The sequence below is a fragment of the Colletotrichum higginsianum genome, chromosome 2, assembly GCF_001672515.1.
Source record: "Colletotrichum higginsianum IMI 349063 chromosome 2, whole genome shotgun sequence".
NCBI classification, from domain to species: Eukaryota; Fungi; Ascomycota; class Sordariomycetes; order Glomerellales; family Glomerellaceae; genus Colletotrichum; species Colletotrichum higginsianum.
In genome coordinates, this window is record NC_030955.1 from 950,690 (window position 1) to 975,960 (window position 25,271).

The 25,271-nt window shown below is 53.6% G+C and overlaps 11 protein-coding genes across 11 annotated transcripts; 9 read left to right on the forward strand and 2 right to left on the reverse strand.

Annotated features, from left to right (window-relative positions):
* Positions 1-428: 428 nt before the first annotated feature.
* CH63R_02033 (C6 zinc finger domain containing protein) lies at positions 429-3,268 on the reverse strand (the record flags this gene model as incomplete). Its single annotated transcript, XM_018297008.1, has 4 exons — positions 429-1,014; positions 1,682-2,380; positions 2,530-2,978; positions 3,101-3,268. The coding sequence occupies 4 exons, from the start codon at positions 3,266-3,268 to the stop codon at positions 429-431; spliced, it is 1,902 nt and encodes a 633-aa protein (XP_018161824.1).
* Positions 3,269-4,479: 1,211 nt separating this feature from the next.
* CH63R_02034 (M6 family metalloprotease) lies at positions 4,480-6,519 on the forward strand (the record flags this gene model as incomplete). The annotated part of the gene is made up of 1 exon (XM_018297009.1): positions 4,480-6,519. One exon carries the CDS (start codon positions 4,480-4,482, stop codon positions 6,517-6,519), a length of 2,040 nt encoding a protein of 679 aa, XP_018161825.1.
* Positions 6,520-7,608: 1,089 nt separating this feature from the next.
* On the forward strand, positions 7,609-8,758 carry CH63R_02035 (2OG-Fe(II) oxygenase; the record flags this gene model as incomplete). The annotated part of the gene is made up of 2 exons (XM_018297010.1): positions 7,609-7,986; positions 8,060-8,758. 2 exons carry the CDS (start codon positions 7,609-7,611, stop codon positions 8,756-8,758), a joined length of 1,077 nt encoding a protein of 358 aa, XP_018161826.1.
* Positions 8,759-9,153: 395 nt separating this feature from the next.
* Positions 9,154-9,798, forward strand: CH63R_02036 (uncharacterized protein; the record flags this gene model as incomplete). Its single annotated transcript, XM_018297011.1, has 1 exon — positions 9,154-9,798. One exon carries the CDS (start codon positions 9,154-9,156, stop codon positions 9,796-9,798), a length of 645 nt encoding a protein of 214 aa, XP_018161827.1.
* Positions 9,799-10,873: 1,075 nt separating this feature from the next.
* On the forward strand, positions 10,874-11,952 carry CH63R_02037 (Chloroperoxidase-like protein; the record flags this gene model as incomplete). Its single annotated transcript, XM_018297012.1, has 4 exons — positions 10,874-11,048; positions 11,127-11,308; positions 11,403-11,739; positions 11,810-11,952. The coding sequence occupies 4 exons, from the start codon at positions 10,874-10,876 to the stop codon at positions 11,950-11,952; spliced, it is 837 nt and encodes a 278-aa protein (XP_018161828.1).
* Positions 11,953-13,005: 1,053 nt separating this feature from the next.
* Positions 13,006-13,251, forward strand: CH63R_02038 (Pantothenate transporter; the record flags this gene model as incomplete). Its single annotated transcript, XM_018297013.1, has 1 exon — positions 13,006-13,251. The coding sequence occupies one exon, from the start codon at positions 13,006-13,008 to the stop codon at positions 13,249-13,251; it is 246 nt and encodes an 81-aa protein (XP_018161829.1).
* A 74-nt stretch (positions 13,252-13,325) lies between these two features.
* On the forward strand, positions 13,326-14,959 carry CH63R_02039 (Pantothenate transporter; the record flags this gene model as incomplete). Its single annotated transcript, XM_018297014.1, has 6 exons — positions 13,326-13,451; positions 13,506-13,670; positions 13,724-13,811; positions 13,864-13,957; positions 14,022-14,089; positions 14,151-14,959. 6 exons carry the CDS (start codon positions 13,326-13,328, stop codon positions 14,957-14,959), a joined length of 1,350 nt encoding a protein of 449 aa, XP_018161830.1.
* A 682-nt stretch (positions 14,960-15,641) lies between these two features.
* CH63R_02040 (GMC oxidoreductase) lies at positions 15,642-17,882 on the forward strand (the record flags this gene model as incomplete). Its single annotated transcript, XM_018297015.1, has 5 exons — positions 15,642-15,969; positions 16,026-16,312; positions 16,374-16,497; positions 16,561-17,019; positions 17,083-17,882. 5 exons carry the CDS (start codon positions 15,642-15,644, stop codon positions 17,880-17,882), a joined length of 1,998 nt encoding a protein of 665 aa, XP_018161831.1.
* A 785-nt stretch (positions 17,883-18,667) lies between these two features.
* CH63R_02041 (NmrA-like family protein) lies at positions 18,668-19,963 on the forward strand (the record flags this gene model as incomplete). Its single annotated transcript, XM_018297016.1, has 6 exons — positions 18,668-18,701; positions 18,758-18,828; positions 18,915-19,126; positions 19,198-19,294; positions 19,349-19,647; positions 19,675-19,963. The coding sequence occupies 6 exons, from the start codon at positions 18,668-18,670 to the stop codon at positions 19,961-19,963; spliced, it is 1,002 nt and encodes a 333-aa protein (XP_018161832.1).
* Positions 19,964-20,168: 205 nt separating this feature from the next.
* Positions 20,169-21,314, reverse strand: CH63R_02042 (NmrA-like family protein; the record flags this gene model as incomplete). Its single annotated transcript, XM_018297017.1, has 4 exons — positions 20,169-20,755; positions 20,822-20,873; positions 20,932-21,069; positions 21,135-21,314. The coding sequence occupies 4 exons, from the start codon at positions 21,312-21,314 to the stop codon at positions 20,169-20,171; spliced, it is 957 nt and encodes a 318-aa protein (XP_018161833.1).
* A 1,844-nt stretch (positions 21,315-23,158) lies between these two features.
* CH63R_02043 (Short chain dehydrogenase reductase) lies at positions 23,159-24,274 on the forward strand (the record flags this gene model as incomplete). Its single annotated transcript, XM_018297018.1, has 4 exons — positions 23,159-23,205; positions 23,269-23,392; positions 23,471-23,755; positions 23,822-24,274. The coding sequence occupies 4 exons, from the start codon at positions 23,159-23,161 to the stop codon at positions 24,272-24,274; spliced, it is 909 nt and encodes a 302-aa protein (XP_018161834.1).
* Positions 24,275-25,271: the final 997 nt, after the last annotated feature.

Here is a 25,271-nt window from a genome sequence, read left to right on the forward strand (position 1 = left end):
CTCGGGACTAGACGATTCAGGGTCTGCGTCTAATAACTCGAAAGTAACATACAGATCAACGGTATCAGCTGCACGTACGATGTGTACACATACATGTTCGTTGTACAGGTACGATGTAAAAACCCATTGGGCATGAACGGTGTTAGCTATCAGGCCACTTTTGGGATGCGGTGCACCTCATGTCTCAGCGACTGGGCAAGGATCCCATTCAACCTCATCTTTCCTCTGGAACTCCAATGGTTGTATGAGACACACAATGGACTCTCGCACCGCCGGCTGCATCTGACTCGCACAAGGTTGGAAGGGGGGGACGGATTCTTGCTCCGCGCACTGGACTGGACAGGGGGTGGGTGAGGGGACTGCATGTATTACTGTACACCAACTTTCACATTAGAAAATATGACAAGCCACCTCTTGGCCCTTGGGGCTCATGACTCAAAAGTTTCACTCGTCTCGCTGAGTTGGAGCTCCCGAAACCTCTGTACCAGATTCTCCACCTGCGCCGCAGAAGGATCCGTCACGGCCAGGTCCAGATCCACGACCCAGTAGACAGGAACCTCGTCGGGTATCGTGTGGTGCTTTCCCCGCAACTCTAGATCCTTCCTGATCGCTCTCGCCTGCGGGATATCCATCGCGCCCTTCTCGAGAGCCATGGACAGCAGGCTCAGCGTGATCCCCTTGGCCAGTCGGAAGCCGGTGTATAACGTCTGGTAGCAGGCCATGCAGAGGCGTAGGTAGAATCGCCAGTCGGGCGTATGTCCCGTGACCGTCACCTCGGTGAGCGTTGCGTTGGCGAGGTACAGGAGCGCCGAGTGCCAGAAGAAGGAGTAGGACGACTCTGGGTGGTTATGCCGATAGGAGATAACGATCCGCTTTAACTGTTTTACGGATGCCGCGTAGACAGCATCCGGGGTAGACTCCTCGGACTGGAAGATAGAGAGTCGCTGCTGAGGAGCGCCGTTGTGCTGAAGAAGAGGCCGGAACAGGTCCATGATAGCCAAGTGGTGGTAGATGCTGGAGATTGCAATCTACGTTAGCTAAAAACCCTAGAGTGCGTTAAACAATAGAAACTGGGGCTGAAATACTGCAGAACCACTGCGAAATGTGTACACTGGTCCCCCTGAGCCAGATCTAGGGGTAAGTTATCTGCCCACAGTAAGAGGCGCTTGTAAGTCTCTTCGGCAAAGACCAAAGTGACGGCGTTGGCGCACGCGGTCTGTGTTGGCCCGTACATGCTTTTGACCATGTCGTGAACTATCAGGAAGAGGCGACAGTGCTCTCTGAGCAAGTTTGCATTGTCGATTTGTCTTTTTATTTTTTTCGGAATGGTGCCGACGCCTTTCGCAACTTGAATGTCTTCGCCTGGTAGGTCCCCGCGGGGTGGGTGCTCGATCAAACGCTGGTGGAGCTGTGTCGAGAAGAAGCTTTGTGTAGGCAATCAATTAGCTTATGTATTTCATTACCATGAGACAGTTGATGAAGCTTAGAGCTCCAAATATTGACACCCTTAATCAGATGCGCGATAGATTTTCAACATAGCAAGAGCAGATTCCCTACTGCGGATAAGAAAAGAGGATAGCAGGATACGAGAAATAACTCAATATAACAACAGGGCAAGACAGCAGAGATCAAAGACAACAATCGTCTAGAATCCAGATCAATCAAGCCAACAGTGACGTACGTTAGACAGGCGAACAAAACCCAGGCTATCTGGGACTTGGCCTTTCGATAGGTTGCACCTTTGTCGAGGTCGAGTCGCACGTCGTGAGAAGGGTCGATGTTGAAGAGTTCAAGCCTTCTGGACATGTCCAAAAGGTCATCGAGGAACTCGACATGCTGAGCACCCGCCCCAAGGGTGACCGAAGTCATCAACAAAAAATGCACCGCTGCCACAGTACAGATGCCGTATCTGACTCCGGCCTCCTTGGTACTCCTCCACAGTCTCTTTGCTTCTTCGTAGAAGGAGTGGCCCACGATGATGGCCTCGGGCTCGAAGGCCGCGTATCCCTGCTGCATGGCGATGAGACTACACATCAAGCAACTCGAGTGAAGCATTGTCAGTGTGAGGCCACTTACACAAGCCCAGGCAAATAGCCCGCTTACGAGAATTCGAGAACAGAACTCGTTCTTACCGAGCAGCCCGTCCAGAAGCAGATCATCGTCAATCAGTGGCATCATCGGGTGGTCGGTCTCAAGATAAAGCTGCAGGACCGCAATGGAGAATTCGTTGGTGACAGGCACGTCCGTCCATTGTGTTATGTCGACACTCAGTAACCGATTGTCGTACAGTGTCGATGGCTTGCGCGGCCCGACCAAGCTTGCCGAGTTGGAGCTTTCCCCTTCTTGATGATGAAGGTACTGCGAAAACGAGTCTGCATTTCTGGAATCAGGGCTTCAAATCAGCAAGAATCCTGTCTTTTCAGAACCAGGTTGGAAAAAGAAAGATGAATTCCAAGGTTGTCAAGAGGGAAACCAAGCACTCCTGCTTTGCCTGTGCTGCTCCAGGGACTGAATATAGAGCCAACGTACCCAGTCGAGCCACTCCTGCTCCAGAGGACTTCACTCGGAAGCAACAGGAAGTCCAAGTCGGCTTTGGATGGCTGAGGCGGCGGCCAAGTGGGATAGGCAACAGGATGTCTCATCATCAGCTCGAATTCCAGGGAGGACTGTTTGGGTGGCAAGGTTGCCCTGTTTAGCACAGCTGACGACAGTCCGGCATCGTTCCCCCGCAAGGCAAGGCATATGAGGGCTGGATCGTTGCCATTTCTCAGGAGCTGCAGACCCTCGAAAGCCTCGTCTTCGGGAAGACCCTTGAGGATTTCGAGCAAGTCGGCGGCGTCGGCATTGCTCAGAGACTCCTCCTTGTCGACTAGCTGGAAGCCGGCGGGGATGGCCTTCAGAATGGCGTCGGTGAGCACTCTGTATTCGCACTTGAGCCCACGGCGCAGACACTGTGAGCACTCTGGCTGGCCATCGCACTGTGCAAAAAGGCTAATTGTCAGTGTTGTGTTGTGCATGAGGAAGAGCCCAAGAGAGTTTTTGGCTGGTTGGAGGTCGGAATGGGCGAAAGCCCTGTGGTTTAGTAACTTGATTTGCTTACGGCCTTCTTCTTGTCCCGGCAAAAGTTGCAGGCTTTGGAAGTGTAGGGACGGCGCCTCTTGCGTCCAAGTGAGTTGCCATCATCGCCGTCCGTGGATGTCAGCTCCTGGAGGGGTTGTTGGGCGGTTAGGGGGAGAAGTTGTCGCTGCGGGCGATCGTCCGGTGGCATTCGAGGGGCGATGGATGGTCGGCCGGTCACGTATATTGTCGACACGGGTTGAGCTCGGAGGATTTCTTGGAATTGGGACCTTTTGAGGATAATACGGAAGGAAAGAAGATATTGGGATAGTTGTTTGCCACGTTGCCGGTCGGTTTGGAGGAAGAGAAAGAGGAAAAGATTAAGCTTACGGGCAGAAACAATCAGGACGGAGTGCACTCCGGCTGCTTTGCCACACACCCACCTTGACACTAGTCGCTAGTGTTCCAGAGGGACGAGCTCGGTCGGTCGGTCCGCATATGGTATAGGTATATATACGTGGAGAAATCACTGTCACCAGATGCAATGTCTGGGGGAACCGTGTTTAAATGCATATACAGGCTAGCCTCTGGACATATCGGCAATTCCTGCTGCTGAATCCAATTGTGATTAGGTAAGCTACTCTATACGTCTCATCAGGTACATCAGTACTTCTGTGATAGCGACCCACATAGGCCCGCAAAGGCCCGCAATGACCCGTGGCGACTGGTCCACAGTCTCTTTCTCACTTGTATCTCCAAATCAAATATCAAATGTGGTCAACAACAACCTCTACCCCGACTGGGCTGCCGCGCCATCCCTTAAATGCTCCTCGCTTCCTCTCACCAGACCTCGACATCTTAGGAATCTGTTTCGGCAGCCAAGCGGCTTCACGCGAGGCAAATCTTGGGGACTTGTCATTGACCGCGGGAATACGGATACACACACTCGCACGCGCTTTTTAGCTAGCCGAGTATCCCCGAAGACTTTGAACAAACGCCCCATGCATACGCTGATCCACGCGTCCAAGTGGGCATGGCTGTTTTCCTGAAGCAGCAGGTGTCATCGCACACAACCGACGACCAGATTACGGGTTCAGCGTCTTGGCAACCATCAATAAGTCACTCGTCTCCTCGCAAAGCGCAATGGGATACCTTGGAGAAGAGACCGGCGGCGTGGAAAGAGATAAGGATGGTGCGGGGGACGAGCAAACGTGAGGCCACGGAAAGCAGCAGGTCGGTGCCACCGTTGTGATCCCGTCGCGTCCGCTGCAGACTTACTTATTGCCCGTCGCCAGTCCGCTCTGCCGTCGTCGCCCTACTCAGTCTCTGCTCTTCTTGTTTCTTTCCGCCAGCTTCTTCTGTCTGTGGTTTGGGTTTGTCCCGTCGTTAACCATCAGTCGCCACATCAACCTCGTCGGCGACATGCACCTTCGAGAGGGGCACAATGGCGTCCTAGCCTTCGTGGCAGCTGCCCTCGGGGCCCTCGCCGTCGGTCCAGCGGCCGCGGACTCCTGCAATCCGTATACGCCATTCGTGCCAATTGACCCTCAGAACTGGGCGAACCCGGACAACATGACCTGGGATGAGTGGGTGAAGCCTCCAGGCACCGACTGGTCGAACCCGGCACGCAAGGGTTCCAGCCGCAACTTCAACATCGCCCTTGTTGTCGTCGACTACCCGGACAGGCCCTTCATCGTCACCCAGCCGGCCCACTCGACCATCTTCAACAACCCGCAACCCGCGGGTGCGGACATCCCGAGGGAAGACGTGCCGACCTTTTATCGCGATCTCCTCAACACACCGAATGAGTTGAACCAGGGCCACACTCTTCATGAGTACTGGATGGAGGACTCGGTTGGTCGCTTCGGGGTCGACCTGACCGCTTTTGGCGCCTATCGACTCTCTAATAACGGATACCAATACGGCGTTGACGGCAGCTTCAACCCCGGCGCATGCCCGGAGGGAGAGACGTGCGGTCTCAACATCCGCACCGATGCGCTTGCCGCGTGGCGTGCCGACGTGGGCAATGCGACGGCCGACGCGTTTGAGCTGGTCTTCATCCTGTCTGCTGGCCAGGACGAGTCTTCTACCTGGCAGGAATTCGGCGAGATGAAGTTCAACGGGCCCGACGACGTTCCGGACGAGTTCGGGCCCCCCAAGGCCGCCAACGGCTCGTTGCCCAACTACGCTCGCACCCGGTATGTGCCTTGGACCTCGTGGGCGGCTGCTTCGACCCTTTGGCCCAACGCCGGCGGCGGCTCCTCCACTCAGGGCGAAAGTTCGGGCATGGCCGTCTACGCCCACGAACTGAGTCACTTGCTGAACATTGGCGACAACTACAACAACCCCTACGGCCTCCCACTGCGCAGAGCCTACACCGGTCCATGGTCCATGATGTCGCGCGGCTCCTTCAACGGGCCCGGCGGTCCACATACTCGATGGCAGGTCCCGGCGCTCCAGGGCGCTTCGATGGGATCGCTGCACACTCTGCGCGACAAGTTCCAGCTCGGACTGATTGACAAGACGGACATCCTTTGGCTGTCCCGTGAGGCTTTGTCTACCTCAGGAATCGCCGTTGCCAATCTGGTTGCCCGCTCCGTGGACCCCGGCGACGGCTTGATGGGCGTCCGCGTCATCATGGACGCCGACCGGTCCCCCGCCTGCAACGTGACGACGGCGGTCCTGTGCGACGGCGGCGGCTGGGACAACTACGACATGGAGGTCGTCGACCGTATGGGCTCCGACTCGTTCCAGCCCGACTCTGGCGTCCTGGTCAGCAAGTCCAAGGACCTAGACCGGCAGCCCTTCCAATGGGTCATTGATGCCAACCCTCAGGACATCGAGCTTGTCGACTTTTACCGGCCCAACGGTTCCATCGCCATGATCACCCTCGGTGACTACCGCCAGCTCGCAGATGCCCTCTTCCACGCAGGGACCAACTCGGGCAGCGAATTCGAGTTCATCGATACGCCCAACCGCTTGCACTTTTACATCATCGACCGCCACCGCGACGACGAAGGGATTCTCTCGTACACGGTTGCTATCCGGTCACTCGAGGGCGAGGGCGGCGCGAGCATCCACGACGTGTCGCTGGGGGACGGGGCGGTGACTGACTTGAAGAGTAGCACGCCGACGGGTCAGGGAGTAACATGCTCGTTTCAGCTTTCCAACAGTGGCTCATACGTTGCCGTCGACCCGGATGTCGCTCAGCATCCCGAGGACGTCTCGGCCTTCTTGGAGTCGGACGTCTACCGACTGAGCGCCGAGGTTGAGGGCGCCGGCTGGCGCGTGGAACTGCCCAACGCCCTCGTCGCGGCGAGGTTCGGCGAAATCAAGACCGCGAGGGTGTCCGTGGGAGCTTCCTCCGACGCGGCGGACTCGGCAGTGGTGACTCTCAAGGCGACTTCAGAGTCTGATCCATCGGTGGTTGCTTCCGCCCAATGCCAAGTGACAAAGTCGTGATGCTGCACCCTGCTCAGGCCGTCCATACTTCACACCTTTTGTCTATTACACACATAATACATCGTTCTTAGACTATTCTTACCTACCTAATGAGCCGAGTCTGTTGGCGCACACTCAATCCGTCGCAGCATGGTTGAAGCCGGTACTTGCTCCGTCGTCTGTCCCGCAGCGGGGCGGTTAGGGTTAATGGATCCATTCCTCGACACATTCTGCAACAATCAAGTTTGATCAATTCGCCCAGATCGTCTAGTTGGTTAGGATGATACGTTGTGGTTCTTCTATACAGCGATCCGTGTTGACGGCGGTTCGAATCCGCCTCTGGGCATTGAGTTCTTTTTGCATTTTCCATGAATGAGTGAGTGGTGAGCTTTTTTTTTGTACGAGGCTCGTGGGGTGCGACCGACATCAGCCAGTATACCGCAGCCCCATATATGTATAAAAGCAGGGTATACATTTACACAAATACTCTACTGCCAATTTGGCGAAGCGTTTGCTCCCCCTCCAGGTACGCGGGTTAGCCACGTGGTGATGTAGTCCTGTGGCGTGTCGGGTGGTCAGTGGCGATAACCCGGAACGTGTAATAATGCAAGAGCAATCTCGATCAGGGTGATCGTCGAATGTCAGATCTCGGTATGGTTCCAGGGGTGCCCGAAGAGGGACAGCGCTTTCAATTGTTGAAAGGGAACCAATCAATCCACTGTCTTGCCACTAAATTTCCACATGGTGAAGGAGAAACAGAAGAAGACGCTGGCGCAATTAAAATGGGAATTACGAACATCGAACTGCAGGTATCGGATGAAACATACAGTCCAATACCAGTCAATGCACATCCTGGAGTATTGCTAATCGGTGACATTGTCGACCGGTCGCTCGCGGATGACGTGCTCGTCTTCCAGCTTGCGTGAATCCTCCTTTCCCCTCCGGCCCGGGCCGGCGCCGGCAACGGACCTTTGAGTTGCAAGTACTCCGGACATTAACAAACTCACCGGACCGTTACCATTAGATGGCATCACATGGTGAATCAAGGTTTGATTTCTCTTGACTAGTTCTGACCCGTGTGACCCAGCAACGTCCATCCGCTCGTCCACAATGGCACCGGGCTTCACCGAAATCCCACAGATCGACCTCTCCCTCGCCGACGACCCCGCATCGGAGGCCGCGCTGCTCGACCAGCTCCGCCACGCGCTCGTCCACGTCGGCTTCCTCTACGTCGTGAACCACGGCGTGCCCGCCGAGACCGTCGCGGACGTCGTCCGGGCCCTGCCCAGGCTTTTCGCGCTGCCGCCCGCGGCCAAGGACGAGATCGCGCTGCGGAACTCGCCGCATTTCCTGGGCTACAGCGGCGACGGCTCCGAGACGACGGCGGGGCGTCGCGATCGCAGGGAGCAGGTCGAGTTCGCGACGGAGCTCGCGGACGGATGGAGCGCGGGCCTGCCGTTGAGAGAACGCCTGCGAGGTCCGAACCAGGTGAGAGCCCTTGGCGACGACGACGCGACAGCCCCCCCTTGTTCCGGCCAGCGTCTCATCATCTTGTGGACAGTGGCCATCGTCGTACCCGGAGCTCCGTCCCACCATCGAATCCTACATCGCCGAGATGACGCTCTTGGGCGAGCGCTTCCTCCGCCTCGTCGCGAAGGCCCTCTCACTCCCGCCGGAGACCTTCCTGCCCTTCCTCTCGGACCAGCACCGCCTCAAGCTCGTCCACTACCCGGCACTCACGGAGAGCGAGGCGGCCGGCGGCGGCCAAGGCGTCGGCCCGCACAAGGACTCGTCGGGGTGGTGGACGTTCCTGCTGCAGGCCTCGCCGCCGCACGTCGGCGGGCTGCAGGCCCTCAACAAGAACGGCGGCTGGGTCGACGTGCCCGTCGTGCCGGGCTCGTTCGTCGTCAACATCGGCCAGGCGTTCGAGGTCGTGACGGGCGGCGCGTGCAGGGCCACAACGCACCGCGTGCTCGCCGGCCCGCTGGAGCGGTTCAGCGTCCCCTTCTTCCAGGGCGTGAGGAGGGACCTGACCAAGGAGGAGGCGGTGGGCTCTTTGAGGGCCCATTTCGACAACCTCGAAATCGGGGGTCCGACGTCGGAGTCGAATGAGGGGAGGGATATCGACTCGGCTTTTCTGAAGGGCAAGTATGATACTTGGGGCGAGAGTCAGTTGAGGACGAAGATCAGGAGCCATAGGGATGTCGGGAAGAAGTTCTATGCGGATGTTTTTGACCAGTATATCAACGACGACCTGTAAGACTGTCATATTCACTATTCCAATAGCTTTCTCAGGTGGCGTTTAGGAGACATTTCCAGTGTGTTGTCCTCTATTAGAACCTACGTTCACTACGAACATCGTCTCGTAATCGCGCTTGCGTAATGTTGCCGTCCACCAACGAATGATTCTACAGTTCCCGATAGTTCCCGATCTGGCCCCGAACTTTCATCGCAGTTATTGACACACCTTGATCGCTTCTCTCGGGATCTTTTTACCTTGGCAAGTGATCTGAAATGGGACAAATAGTCATGAGAATCGCTCCACAATTACAGTGAACCACACTATCTGCGCCCAATTGCTGACCGGGATAGTATCAAGGTCCAAGCAAAGGGACGGTCATGACGTCGTCATACTCGTTTCTCGTGTTCGACGTAATGGGAACGATTCAAATCGGCTCAGCCATTGTGCTTACTTGGGCCTCAACACCAATCAAAATATCCTGCTCTGTAACCTCACGCCTCGCTTCGTTGAAGCGGTTCACCCCGGCTCTCACCCGCGCCTTCACTCACTCGCTCGCCCGTGATCCCGGCAATAATATTGGAGTTCTTGTCCCCGTCGTATCCCAATGTCTCGAGAAAGCTGCTCTGTACCGGCCGCAGCCCAAGGCTGTCTTCGGGACGCGAAGCGCAGCACTCCCAAGCGATCGACGCCGGCTTCGTCAAGGGGCGGAACTACGACTCTGTGGATGCTGCTATGAACCGGCGCCAGGCGGCGAAGTAGTTTGGCAGCTTCAGGACGGTAGCGAACAGCGTCAGAAGCTTGGCTTACTTGCTTTTCTGGGGCGCATGGGGCAACGCAAGGCCTCGGTCGTTGAGGATGGTGAGTACGAGAACGAGAACGAATTGCCCAGAACGAGGCCTCGGCCAATCTGGATCTCGGAGCGTATCCCTCAAGGCGCAAAATACTCACTAAGCTATGAAATGTCGCGTTTCAAAGACAAGTGCCCGCACCAATGCAGGAACCACTTCTCAGCCAGATCCGTCACAGATACCGTTTGCCCGTCATTACGCACTCGTTAGTCGTCGTCTAAGCCACATCAATATACTTTGTCCCAACGCACGTGCGTGAGTACATCGAAACTACGGTAGCACATGGCGGTACCTTTCCGACAACCTAAGATCTACTAAACTCCGGCATATAGTGCCATTTGCGTGACTCAGTACCACGCCGCTAAGTATACGCACAGAAGCCACCGCACTAACGACGAGCGAGCCGTGAAGATCAACGGGGACAACCCTAACTTTCCGTCTGTCAAGCATGCGAAGAGGCTGATGCAAAGTTACCTGCTCATATTTTTCAACCGATCCTCGGCATACACGGTCGTACCTAGCTACGTGAAGGCAAAGCCACGTTTACACTGTAGCGATCACCTAAGATCTTTGACTGGGACAATTGCATAAAAAGACATTCTCGACGTTTCATGGCAATTGTCCTGCCCAAGGGCACGTCTCCAGAGGACGTCACGGGCTAGCAAGAGCAGAAATCACTTCGGATTTCTTCTTCTTATTCTTCGCCATCTGAGAGTAACGCCCCTCGAGCATTTATCCACCCCCTGCTCATTTCCATTGTAGTGGTTCCTTAACATTGAGACACAGCTCCTCCCGCTGGGCGATGTTAAGGCAACATCCGCCCGTATTTAGGAACCGAAAACGAGAACGATTATGGAGAGCCTCAGGGAAGCACAGTCCAGCTCTTGGCAGACCCATGACATTGCGTTTCCTATGACTAGGACGCGACAACGATTGCCTTGTCGATCATTAGCGTCCTTAAGTGACATCTCACCACGTTGGATAGTTGATTACGAAAGAGCAGATCATCATTGGTTTGCCTCACTTACAGCGCTATATCCACAATTTTAACTTGCCTCGCATGGATCTGCAAGGGGCGCAATGTATATTGAGACTCATCATGGTGAGTTACATGGTCGGAGGATACGGTACGGGACGAAGTCGCAAGAAGCATCTTTCAAGTATTTGTAGAGTCGCGGTGCCAGCTCTCGTCCTGATTCTGAAGCATCCATCCAACCAGACCTATCCAGACAACAACAGGCAACACATTCTCTACCGCAAATACATACTCGACCATTCTTTTACCATGAAGGCCTCTGCACAATACGCTCTTTGGCTCGTCCCCTACGCCGCGGCCTTTCCCCAATACGCAAACTTGATAGCGCGTGCTGCTGAGCGCGCCCCATACGGCGAGGGCCGTTTTGGTGCCAATGGTCTTGTCAAGGAGCATTTTGAATGGAAAGCTCCAGGACCTGACGACCGTGAGTAGAGAACTAGCTTCACCACATGATGTCCGCTAGAAACCTGGAACTGACATAGTTGGCTCTTCCGTTGTTTAGTCCGCGCCCCCTGCCCCGTCATGAACACCCTTGCCAACCACGGCTTTATTCCCCGCAACGGCCGCAACATCACCCGCGACGTCTTCATCGAAGCAACCAACAAAGCGATCAACCTCGACCGTGCCTTCGGGGGCGTCACCTTCGACAACGGCAAGAAAGTTAACCCCAACCCTAACGCTACGGTATGCTCACCAAGACACGGTTCCTTCCCAAAACTTGACCCCGTCGCCTGGTGTTGAAAGCACTTGACTGACACGGCCCCTCGCAACGACACAGTTCTTCGACCTGGACATGCTCCACACCCACGGCATCATCGAGCACGACGGCAGCTTGTCCCGCAAGGACTCTTTCTTCGACCCCACGAACCCCTTTGACGCGGAGACGTTTGACAACTACCTCAGCTACTTGGGGAACGATACCACCATCAATACGACTTCCCAAGCAAACGCCCGAGCAAGGCAAGCTCTCGACATGAGCGTCCTGAATCCGGAGTTCGAGATCACCCAACCCGAAATCCCCGTCATAGTGGGCGAGAACGCAATGCTGCTTAGCATCTTTGGCAGCCCCCTCGAGAACCCCGTCGCCAGACGCGACTGGATCGAGTTCTTCTTCCGTGAGTCCAAGTCTACCAAGCTATTGTAAGATTTTTCCTTAACCTAGACTGACGCCCATAATTTGAACAGGCAATGAGAGGTTCCCTATCATGCTGGGATGGACCCCCCCTGCCGTCGCCATCAACATGCCTACCATGGGCGCGCTGATTCAGGAAATGATCGGGCTGAGCCCTTCGGATGTCCCTCTGACCTTCGGCAAGAGCACTGTCTAGTCTCATGCGCCCAAATATCTCGACGGGTTTACTTAGCCAACGTCCAAATGGGCTGAGCCTGGCCTGGCATTGAACGGACTAACGGAAGTCCTCTTATTTTGAAATTTTCGTCCTTCATTTTAGCATAAGTATTCAGCATGGTTGATGTCATTGTTGCCTGTGCTTTGTCTCTGGGAAGTGTTGGTAGGCGGGCAATGATCTGTACCTGTTGAGACCGACAGTCTTCGAGGCTGATGCTGCTGCTACTGCTATCGTGGAAGCGAGAAGTCACTTAGTGTCGATATATAAACTTGGTTTTAGCCAATCAGAGCTAAATTGAAGCCATTGACGTGATGAACCCCGTTTAATTCGTCGGTCGTTGTGATGGGTATAACCCTCTATGTAAGTCACGCACAGCAGCCGTGGGTTCTCTTTTGAGCCATCGCCACGTTGATACTTTTGGTCAAGGATTCCAACCACGTCTTAGGCTTGCGAACCATCTAAACTTCGATGAATTCCATACCTCCGGACCCGGGAAATTATGGAGGAAGGCGAATGAGGTAACCCTATCTCGCAATGGTGGAGTCTGATTGCGAAATGAACGATCTTCATCGGACGTCGTCCGCTCCAGGCGCACTTGACGCTGCAGTAGATGAACATGACGGCATCTCCGCTGCTTTGGGAAGCCCCCTCCCTTCTACGAAAGAACGCCAAGTGATAGGAACCTGCGGTATTACCACGGAGACTGTTGTGTGAGTTGTAAGTGCCGCTCGTGATGCAACCACCGGTCCCCTCTCAGAGTCTCAACGGTAAATCAGACCCCTGGCGCCTTTGTTGGATCGCGATTTTCGCAACTATGGCACAATGTTTCCGATAATGCACCTCCGGTCTAACGCCATTGGGATTCTGTGACGATAAGGCCGATGCCTCGCTTGGCGGGCGATATGGTGGTCCCGCCCTGGGTCGGAAGCAGAGGACGTGCAGGCATACTTAATTGTAGGGTCCCTTTCCTAGTGAGCGTCCTAAAAATCTACCTCAAGCGTTTACTGTATCAGAGTTTTGGACTCTTTCAGCATGTCTAATCCAAAGAAAGTAACGACACCCACGCCGTCGTGGCCATCCAGCGGCGAGGTCAGCAAAGACGGACTGACTTTTGCTCGACGAGGAGAGCAGGTCAACGATACCACCGTCGCTGGTGATGTGTCCGGTTACGACGCGGAACACATGCGAGCTCGATCTCTTCTGACGGCCGAGGAGGAGAAGAAACTCATGAGGCGAGTTGACTGGAGGCAAGTTTCGACACGAGGACAGACTCCTTGAGTGGTTACAAACCCCCGGCGCTGACGCAGTTGGTTCACCGCAGGATGATGACCATTTGTTCACTGCTCTTTCTCATGAAAAACATCGACGCCGACAACATCTCGAACGCGAGAATCATGAACAAGGGAACACCGAGAAACATCATGACGCAGCTGGACATGACCTCGGACGAGTACAACCTGCTGAACGTGCTCTACTATGTGGGTCCAAAGCCTTTTTCAACGAGAGGCTCGCTTGGTTCTTAACCTGTCAAGGTTCCTTATATCGTTCTCGAAGCACCTTCGAACCTCTTGTTGAAGCGGCTGAGGCCAAGCGCATGGCAGTCGAGGATCATGATCTCCTGGGGCATTGCGCTGCTCTGCCACGTTCCCGTGACCAACAAGGGCGGGATCTACGCCACCCGTTTTCTTCTTGGAGCAGTAAGTGTCGTTCCCGTGGGGTCTGTTGCATAAACACTGCTGACGATGCCCAGTTTGAAGCGGGAATGTTTCCAGGCGTCATATTGCAGATGACATACTGGTACAGACCCGATGAGATGTCTATACGCCTCCTTTACTTCTGTCGGTACTTGCCCGGGGAAAATCATATCGTCCCATCCTAACAAGGTCACAGATGTGCTCGGAAACCTGTCTGGAATATTCAGTGGCATTCTCGCCTTTTCGTTCGACACTGTATCAGGGACTGCTGGCCTGTCGGGATGGCAGTGGTAAGTGGTCAGCCCCTGCAGCTATTAAACAACTTGAAATGCGGAAACCAACATCTCCACGTAGGCTCTTCCTAGTCGAGGGCATTCTCACTCTTATTCTCGGAGCGACAGTCTATTTCCTGCTTCCTGACTGTTAGTTCAGCCATGTCACTCATCAACACCGAGTCTTCTGCCCAACGCTGACCATTTCCAGTCCCTCCCACAGCCCAATGGTTGTCGGACAAAGAAAAGGCGTTCATCCAAGCTCGTCTTCCGTCCAACGCGCCCAGAGCCGAAGAGGTGAACTTCAACCTCTCCGAAATAGTCGACTCTCTCAAGGACCGCCGGCTCTGGCTCTTCACTCTGATTTGGGCCACGTTCACCGTCGGAACTTCAGGTGTCCGATTCTACCAGCCCACGGTTATCGCCAACCTCGGTTTCACCACGATCGCGAGGGCCCAACTCCTCAACCTGCCCATCTCTCTGCTGTCCATCTTCGTCATCGGAGCGACGGGCTTCTTCGCCGACAAGGGCCTCATACCGCGGCCCCTGTACCCCCTCGGCGTCTTTGCCGTCATCCTGGCCTGCTACGGGGTATTGGTGGCGTATCCCTCCAATGGGGCTGTCTACACCGCCACGCTCATCGGGAATGCTTTCACAGCGGCCTTCTTCCCACTCATGTGGCCCTGGCGGGTCCAGACGACGTCGCGGGCCACCGGCTCGGCGTTCAGCATCGGCTTCGTCAACAGTTACGGACAGATCGGCGGCGCCCTCGGACCACAGATCTTCCGATCCAAGTACGCCCCGCGTTACCGGACCAGTTTCGCGGTGGCGATGGCCTTGGTGGGGTGCTGCGCCATCGTCACGCTCGTCACCTGGTGGGTTACGCGAAAGACGGAGGCGGACACGCGCCGGCTGAAGAGGGCGAGAGTGCACGCCGAGAGCCAAGGCCTGGCAGTACTGGACGATGTTGTTGACCGAGATTTGAACAAGAAGCGTGACGATGATGGGGAAAGTGCCTAGTTTCCGGGGGTGACGAGGCAAAATATCTAGCTACATCATGAGGTTGTCCTCATGATGTTGCTAACGGTACACTGAAAAACTCACAAGATGAAACTTCGAGGGACAGACCTTGTTTACAAGAAAGGCTCTTAACCCCAAGCGACGAAGACTGCAAACAACATCATATCGACAAGTTCTGCGGCAGAATTCGCCCCTGGCCAGAGGATTCCGGTAGCAACTGGAGTCTTCGGACATTGATAAAATGGCTACAGACCGGGTAGGGAACTTTAATATACCTAGTGCTTACATCTCGAATGTGAAAGGTTGACAGCGTAACATCGTCTGGGTAATTCGGCTGCCTAGAAAACGTGAATCATCCCACCGCCCGGCTAGGCCCTCGGGAATGAAGATGAAGGTCCCCTGCATCATCTGGGGTCATCTGCAGGTCGTCGAGTACTTGTGCGTCCTGACCTATGAGCAGACAAATGGGTTCGGCACGCAAGCCATCTGCATCGGGCGGCATTGCCCTATCTGCCGGCGTCCGGTCCTCGAAAATTGGCACTCTATTGATCCTTGCCCGGTGAGCCCTGTCTTCATGGTCGCAGTGGAGGTTTTGGCGCCGTTGAAGAGTACGCGAGTGACTGAGCTAGGCAATGTTTGTGCAGTTGTCCGATGGTAACAGGGGGGGTCCGAATGGAAAACAATGGAGCACTCCTGGCTATTCAAAGGTCGGGATGCTGCCCACGAGTATTCAAAAGGCTCTCCAGCGACTCTGTCTTCCTCCAGTCTGCACACTGCCGGTTCTATCGACGACGACGACGACGACATCATGGGCGTTCTTCGAGGCTTCAAAGCTGCTGCTTTAACAGCGCTCATCTCGAGCCAATTCCACCTGTCTACCGCTGCTCCGGCATCTGCCAAATTCGCGAGACGCAACGCAACAAGCCTCAGCGACTCCTACGACTACGTGATCGTGGGCGGAGGCCTTAGTGGTTTGGTTGTTGCCAACCGCCTGACTGAGGATCCCGAAGGTACAGAAGACTCCAAATCCTAGTCTGTCCCAATGCTCACTCTCCGGCTCCGATAGTCACTGTCTTGGTCGTGGAGTATGGCGATTTCGACGATTCGTGGGATGTAGCCATTCCATACTACTCGGCCAATCTCCACCCCAACGACCTGATCCAGTTCATGTCCGTTCCGCAGCCTGGCCTCAACAACAGAACCTCTGGCGTTCAGACCGGCACAGTTGTTGGAGGTGGATCCACGGTCAACGGTATGGCCTTTGACCGAGGCTCGAAGGGCGACTACGATGCATGGGAGGAGCTGGGCAACCCCGGTTGGAACTGGGAGAGCCTGTCTCACTACTTCAAAAAGGTCGGACAACACCGGCTGCTAGATCGAGGGACGTCGTCAAACTAACGGACAAGACGCTTAGTCCACCACCTTCACCCTTCCTGCTCCCGAATACGTCGAGAGATACAACTACAGCTACGACGAAAGCACGTACGGCGACGGACCTGTTCAAGTTGGCTTTCCATCTTGGCAGTGGCCCGACAGAGGTGCGCACAGCAAAGATATTCCGCAACATGGACGGGGCAGCCTTGAATACTGATCCACTCCAGATCTGCAGAGAGAGGCCTGGATCAACGACGTAGGAGTTCCCGTGCTCGATGACCACGGTGCCGGGGGCAACAACGTCGGCCTGGCACTGCTGCCCCAGAACCACGACCCGAAAAACGTCACCCGCTCGACCTCGAGAACTGCTTACTACGACCCGGTCGCGGGGACTCGAAAGAACCTCAACTTGCTCGTCAAGCACTTCGCCTCGACGATCGAGTTCGAGAACAAGAAGGCCGTCGGCGTCAACATCGTTTCCCGGGACACCAACGCCACGACGTTGATCAAGGCGAAGAAGGAGGTTGTTCTCGCTGCCGGGGGCGTGCAGACGCCTAGGATTCTCCTCCAAAGTGGTGTCGGGCCCGCTTCGCTGCTCGAGTCTCTGGACATCGACGTCGTCGCAGACCTCCCCGGAGTTGGGGCCAACTACCAGGATCACCCATGGATGCTCTTGTTGTACACATGTAAGTTGATTTTCCTATCCTTCTGAGCAAGTTGTCCGTAAGCCAGCTACTGACTTCGTCGAGATGGCAACCCCCCTGAGCTTGGCAGCGAGGCCATGAACGACCCTGCCTTCTTCAACGCGTCCGAGGCGGAGTACTTTGCCAACCGGACCGGTCCATTCACCCACGCCCGCGGCAACAACATCATCTTCCTCTCTCTCCAGGACATCACCTCCGAGTTCGAGAGCTTGACGGCTGCCGTGGAGGCGCAGAACGCGGCGGACTTCCTCCCCCCAATCTACTCTGAGCATCCTGAGCTGCTCGAAGGTTTCCTCGCTCAGCGTGAAAGCCTTGCGAAGCTCTACCGAAGCCCCGAGGCCGGCGTGTTGGAGATCCCATTTGGAGGCTTCTCTGGAGGCGCCATCTCCTTCCAGAAGCCGCTCTCCCGCGGCACCGTCACCATCAACACCACCAACCCGAACCCCGCGGTGCCCCCGGTCATCGACTTCGGCGTGCTCCAAAACCCCATCGACCTCGACGTTGCCGTTCTCAGCGTCAAGGCATTCCGCAAGGTCTGGGAGGGACCTACCCTCGCCGTCCGCGAGGCCGTCGAGATCGTCCCGGGCGCCAACGTCACTTCGGACGAGGCCATCGCCGAAGCCATCCGGGACTCTCTGTTTGCCAGCTTTGCGCACCCCAGCGGTACGACGAGCCTGCAGCCGTTGGAGCACGGCGGCGTCGTGGACCCCGAGCTTCGCGTTTACGGTGTTGAGGGGCTGAGAGTCGTTGACTCCAGCATCATCCCCTTGATCCCTGCTTGCCATTTGCAATCGACCGTGTACGCTGTCGCAGAGAAGGCTTCGGATATTCTGAAGGGACTGTAACCAGTGTCAGTAGTAACCAGTTACATAGTTCCTAACTTGAATTAAGGTCAATGGCTGAAAATTTCCTAATCGTCACCATCATCTCAAGGTCCTGGCGAAGTTATGAGTCAATGGGCTATTATGGGACTATATATGACACTGAAAAACGAGACAAAGATAAATGGTACGAGGAACCATTCAGTCTATTGTTTCTGTGAAAGAAAACCTAGTTTACCATATCACTTGGCTCGCACTCCTCGTCAGGATGATGCTCACCAGTTTCCAACCTAGACTTCGGTTGGTCCACTTGGATTCCGTCGACGGGGGAAGTTCTGCGGAAGATTCACTCGCTCCATGGTGCTCTAAACCGAAGCGGACACTGACCCCAATGGCATCGAATTTCATAGGTAGTGTGATTGCGGAGTTTTGGCCTTCTGTGCTTACGGGCTTGTGTGGAAAGGAATCCTTCCGCACGACATTGTGGCGGGCAGCGGACCGCATTGCGGCGCAGAACCCCAAGGGCGGAACTCCGCCATCTCTCGATAGGCATCAGACAGTGCTCGATTTTCCGCCGGCATGCATCCGTCAGTGATAGTACATAGGAGCAAGCGAACATCAACGTCCATGTTCCACCTGCTCCCATTTGGTATAAAAACCCAGTCTGGCACTCAAGGTCTCTCCAGGTTTTCCCTTGTTGCAACCCAAAGCATCAGTGGATCCTCAAACCAAACCATCGCCCTCAATACTTCAACACCAACAACAGCACCAGTTCATTCCCTTATCTTTATCTTCGGAAACTCGCCAGAATGGTCAAGGTTGCTATTGCGGGCGCATCTGGAAGTGAGTTCTGCCTTGCTTGCTGTCTCATCTCCCAACTAACCATCATTCTCACTTAGAGCTGGCCTTGGAAGTCATCGACAGATTGGCAAAGACCGGGAAGCATGAAATCCTCGGTCTAGTGCGAAAGGTAAGAGAATAGTCCAGCATTTTCCCGGGGCATGTCCTCTGCGAGAAACTGCCGTCGTTGGACCTTGCTCTCTGACCATCTTCCAGGACCCTTCCTCTTTGCCCTCCTTCCCCGGAGTGACATGGGTTCAGACCACGTACCAGGACAAGGCAGACTTGGTCAGGATTCTCAATGGCACGCAGACGGTCATCTCCTTCATTGTGGCCCATACGGACCCTGAAGCCGAGACTGCAAAGCGGTTGATCGACGCATCGATCGAGGCGGGGGTTCAGCGGTTCGCCCCTAGCGAATGGGCGACGTGAGTGGCGACTGCTCGTTGCTCTTTCTCCACGAATTGGTAAAAGTAGATGCTGACGGCTTTGAATACAGGGGCGCCTTGTTGGAGAAGGTGGTCGAGTATGTGCCATGGTACGCCAACAAGCTGGAGGTCAAACGCTATCTGGAGGAAGTCAACAAGGATAAAAAAGTAAGTCTGGAACATGAAAACTCAAGGCTTGTCATCGTCTGATGCGAAAAAAAGGTCATCGAGTACACCTTGTTCCAGCCCGGCGCTTTCATGAACTTCTTCGCGTACCCTCATCAGACCGCCAAGCACTACCCGATCGAGAACCCGAGCTTCTTCGACTTTGATAAGGGCACGGCCTATATACTAGAAGGCTCGGAGACTGCAGAGGTTACCTTGACCACCGTTGAGGACATTGCGGAGGTGACCACTCGTGCGGTCGAGTATGCCGGGGAGTGGCCCGTCGTCGGTGGTATCAGCGGCCAGAGAATTACCGTCGGTGAGCTTTTGAAGCTGGGTGAAAAGATCCGAGGCAGGTTATCTTGATCCTGGACAACTACGAGCAAATCACTAACGGAACGCCCTAAAGGAAAAACATTCGAGGTCGACAGGTTGAAACTGGAGGATCTCAAGGCTGGCATCGTGAAGACAAACTTCATCCCTCCGCTGAACTTGCCCGGCATGTCCCCGGAGGAACTCGCAGGGTTCACAAAGGTGGTCACAATCGGCGTCACAGTTTCCCTGGCGAGAGACGCGTGGGCAGTTTCGGACGAGTGGAACCAATTGTTGCCCGACTTCCAGCCCACTCGTATCGAGGAGTACCTGGAAAGGGTTTGGGGGGGCGTTCAATAGTTTTTGTTTCGCTCACACAGATAATGGGGAAGACAACTTCCAGACGCCACGGCGGATCGCAATCTTGTGTTCGAGGGAGACGTGTGCGTTGGCACAGGCTTCCCCTGTCCAGATAGGAGTTAGCAATAAGTGCATCGACTTACGAGTCTCATTTCTATTTACAATATGCAGACCTAAATCAAATTCCGAAGTCTGCACTCAGAGACTATTGCAGGTCCTTGAAGGCAGGCGAGTTCCGAATGAACTCCAGACAGGTAGTCGGCTTGTCCTCGAGGATGGCCAGGCTTTCATCCAACGGCTCGAACCCATAGTAGCCACCATCGTAGATCAGTTGCATGTTTTCCAGCATCTCTTCAGCCACCCAATCAGGTACACCCATGGCCTCTTTGATCCCTGCTGCGAAGACTTCGTCGGGGAGGCGGAAGAAGGTGGCCTTCTCCCCGGCCTTCGGGAAAGTCTGCTTGAACGCTTCAAGAATCTCGTTCGGGGTGGTGTACTTGGTGGCACCGAAGACGCGCTTTCCAAGAAGCTGGTCACGCTTGCGGACGATGGCCTTGACCCAGATGCCCGTGTTGGCGGTGTCGAACAACGGGATCGGAGCTGTGTCCGGCATGGGCATGGCAAGAACCCATGCGCCGGCGTCTGGGTTGTACCGGAGCATCTGACCCGGGATGTTGGTCGTGTAAAAGCCCGGGAGGAAGAACGTGGCCGGAATTCCGACTTCACGAGCGTATTTTTCGACCTCGGCCTTGCCATCAAAGTGGTAGACATGCGAAAGCTTACCCTTGGTCACTGAGAAAAACGGGTACGTTAGACTCCTACGAACACAGCCTTCAGTGGCCAAGAAGTGAGACTTACGCTCTTTGACATTGACCAGCGAGCTCCAAATGAGATGCGGCAACCCAGTCTCCTACGCAAAGATCAGCACGAGTTGATTCGAATTCCTGTCGGGGGCGCAAGAGACGAACCTTTGCTGCGTCAACGATGTTCTTTCCCTGCTGGATCTCGGCTTCCATGTTCATCTTCTCCCAGTAGTTGGTCACCGCAAAGGCCGCGGCGGCACCCTCAAAGACCTTGGCGATGGATGCCTTGTCGTCCACGTCGGCCTAGTTCCCGCGTCAGCCTAACTGGCTCAGAAGCGGGCATTTTCCCCGAATCAAGCCCTTCTCACCACGACGACTTCGGCGCCCAACTGCTGGAGCTTTTTGGCGCTGTCCTTTGACGCATCGCGGGTCACGGCCCGGACCGTCCACTCCGACTTCAAGGCCGGGTCGTTGAGGAAAGTGTTGACGACGCCACCGCCCTGGGCGCCCGTGGCACCAAAAACGGTGATGATCTTCTTTCCTGTCATTTTTGAATTGTGGGTGAGTTGGAGGTTCGAAAGAGAAGGAGTTGTAGGAAGTGAAAAATCGTATGATTGTCGGATGCGATGAATGTGGATGTAGAAGCTACTGACAACAGACTCGACTACATGCAGACTGCCCTCCGACTAAATACGAAAACAGGACTGAGTTCTAGAGTTGGCGTGCGTGAGTTTCGCTTAATCGTCAGTTGCTGATTTCTAAGAAGCCTCTCATGCTCCATCAGCAACGTTTGGCTCTGATTACCAAGGCTACAGATCCAGCCACGGGTCCTGCCATAGATCTTACAGTCGATAGGTAAGTCAAAGCACCCACTTTTCGGCCACCCCCCCATTTCGGCCGGGGTTTTACACCAAAAGTACTACTTTTCACTACACCCTTTTATTAATAACTAATATAGATAAATAAATATAAAAAGTCTTATAAAATAGTTTTTTATCTCTATTTTATATATATAGTATTTTCTAACTTTATATAGCTTAGTAATATACTTAGTTTATAGTATAAAGTAAAAACTCTACTTTCTAATACTATTTTTAAGATTTTAAATTTTAGTATTATATAGTAATTATAGTACTTATAGTAAAACTACTTAAATAACTTTAATTATAGTATATATTTATATTAAAAGAAAGTAGATTTACCTATATAAATAGCTTATTTACTATATAAATTTAAAAATAGTATAATACTAGTAAAATATATACTAGTTAAATTTTACTTTTATAATACTTATATAACTACTATTAAATACTTAACTATAAGTATATAATATAAAAATCTAATTAAAAAAGTATATATATATACTAAAAATAGCTTTTTTAATATAAAGCCTACTAAAATATTTTAGCTTAAGCTACTGTTAAGGACCACTAGTAAAATATACTATAATCTTAACATTTTAAGATTTCTAACTTTAAAGACTTAATACTTTATATATAGTATAGTAGAAGCTTTTATACCTATTATCTATAGTTATTTTATAGTTATATATAATATATAATATTTATAGATTATTTAGGGTTAGGGTTAAGGAGCTAGGGTTGTTAGTTTTAGTAGATTTTAGGTGTAAAACCTGGCCGAAATGGGGGGGTGGCCGAAAAGTGGGTGGTTTGACTTATACCTCAAAGCCACTGCTAGCACCTCCACATGCCGAAGTAGCGGACTTACACTCTACCGCTCGATGCCTGTACAAATAGAGTTCCGGCGTGCTTGAAGACTCCTTGCTAGTTCCACACAGGCCGAGCGCTCTTCGAATAAGCTCTATTGAAGCGAGCTAGCCTATGAAGTTGGGTGAGAAACTCGCTGTCCGATCCGTTCCGCTGCCAAGACGGCGAGAATCTGAGACGCACACCCGCAATTGGCCCGAGTCCGTATCCCACCGGCTGCGAGTCAGCGGGGTGGAAAGGATAGAGATGCACTCGAGACATTGGCCAACGGACGGACTAGTGTTGAAGAGCGGAAGAAAGGTGGACTGGTATATGCTGACGTTAAAATCGCAGTCGATGGGGTAAGCATACAGATGGAACATGAAGGATCTAAACAAGCTTTGGCGGCACGGGCACCCTCTGTTTGTAATGATTACTTGAAAGATACTGACAAATTCGCTTCACAAGCACAAACATAGCACGGCAGGGTATAATCGTCTCACAGTAGGCTACAACTTTAAAGAGCGGGCCATTGACCTACCTATTGTGCATTGCATGAGAATAAAAGCAAGGGGGTAGAATCACACAGAGCTCTAGGAAGACTTCCTCATTCAACAACTCATCACCATTTCCACGCACTTTCTGTTAGATAATTCTCGACGCCTCAGTCCATAATATCCGGCATCATGGACGATTTGTCATCAGGTTTGCCGTCAGACTATATCTACAAACTGTAAGCAGAGTTCTGCGTCCTACCGCTTGTATTTATCCACGCAATATTCTTACATGAACGAAGTCTTCAGTTTACACCGCGGCAACACCATGATGTCTATCCCGCCATCGATCCTTCAAACCCGGAGCTGTCTTTGGCTGGCAAGGTGGTGTTGGTGACAGGCGCAAGCCGGGGCATTGGCGCTAATGTGAGTCTATTTCCACAATCCGATAAGAACTCTTTACAAAGCTGCCGTGACACTGAGAAAACCACCTTTCTGTTGTAGGGAATTGTGCCTTCATTGGCCAAAGCTGGTGCCGCGGGCATTGTGCTTGTCGCGACCAACGCCGAGAAACTCAAGGCGGTTGAGCTCGCCGTCCGCGACATCAACCCCAGCACGCGCGTCCTCGTTGCGGCTGCCGATATCAGCAACGAGCAGTCCGTTGCTTCTGTGTTCAAGAGCGCGACGGAAACATTTGGCCGGGTCGACATCTTGGTTCACAACGCCGGGGTCATGAACCAGATGAGCAATATCCACGAGGAAGACGCTACGGCGTTTTGGAAGCAATACGTTTGTTACTTGGTCTGCTCCGATGACGTGACGGACGCGGCTTGCTGACCAGCGAAAATGCGGCAGGAAATCAACACCTTTGGAACGTTCCTCGTGGCCCAGTATTTCATCAAGTCTCTCCCCTCTCCGGAGTCGCCGGGGGTCATCCTCTACATCGGCACCGCGGCGTCGTGGGCAAGAAACTCCTCCTTCGCCGGCTACAGCGGCAGCAAGCTCGCGGCGCAGAAGCTCATCAGCGACATCGCCTCGGGCTACCCCAACATCACGGCGATCTCGGCAAGTCCCGGCCTGGTCGAGACGGACATGCTCCAGCTCCGTGGCTTCGACGTCTCTACCCCACAGCTCGTTGGTGGCGCGGTCGTCTGGCTGAGCGGGGACAGGGCCAGGTTTCTCAGTGGCCGCGCGATCTCCGTCGAATGGGACCTCGAGGATCTTGTGGCGAGAAAGGACGAGATAGTGAAGGAGGACTTGCTCATTATGAGAATGGCGGGAAAATTCGGCCATGAGCAGTTTGCTTGAGACTTGTGGCGTCTTCCATAGCACTAGCGAATGCCGTCCTTTATCACGACTTTGAGGATTATCATCTCATAGCGATGACGAACAAAAACCATGACTCTTTGACTGCTTCTCCGGTGTGCTCAAATACATAAAACATTAGAATAATAAGAATAAAAAATTATGGCTATCGGAGTCTGAAATTCGGAAGACGAACAAAATCACAAGCTAGTCAAGTGGCTGGAACGGTGAGGATTACTAGAGCCCCCCCTCATGTCATTACCGAAGGAATCAGGGTTTATTACACAATTCCAACGGAGAAACTCACTGCTGATGATCTTGTGAATGTATCTGCAGAAATTGAGGTCATTTCACGAGCGAATTCTTTCGGCAAAGAAACCCATCCCTGGTTGGGACGGCTGACAGCGTCTCGCAGGCAGACCAGCTAGCTGACACTCGCTTACTCCCAGCTTCTGTAAGGGTGTGTTCCTGCTGTGCCGCAAGTCCAGGCCCACCGAGAATCGCATCTATGGATCTCGGATACGCCCGGGTAGATCGTGATTCCACTTCGGTTGTGGTGGTTTAGGAGATGATTGGCCGAGTTTGTTGCCGTTGACCCTTCTTGGTATTTGCAATCATGTACACAATAGGAAGGAAGAACACCAGGCACGCGTTCGATCATGACAGTTCCTAGCATAGTTTCCAGCCCGCACCGGTTCTGGTAAACCAAACCCCTCGCGAAACCACCCTGTTTGTGTCAAGTGCTTATAACAATCGCTGGGCACTCCTTATCATTGGTTTGTTAGTTTTACAAGTGGAAAGGTGGGGATAATAACGACCGACACAAAATTTGGTCTCGGTCGTGATGGACCTGCTGAAAGACGATCAAAAGTGCTGAGAAGAGATATGTTGATTCCGGCGAGAGGCGATGTGAGCTGAGTATAAAAGTAGCCTGCTTCTCACATCGAAGCAGAAAAAGGGCGTCCCTTTAGACACCAGCTCACCAACGCAAGCCTCCCTC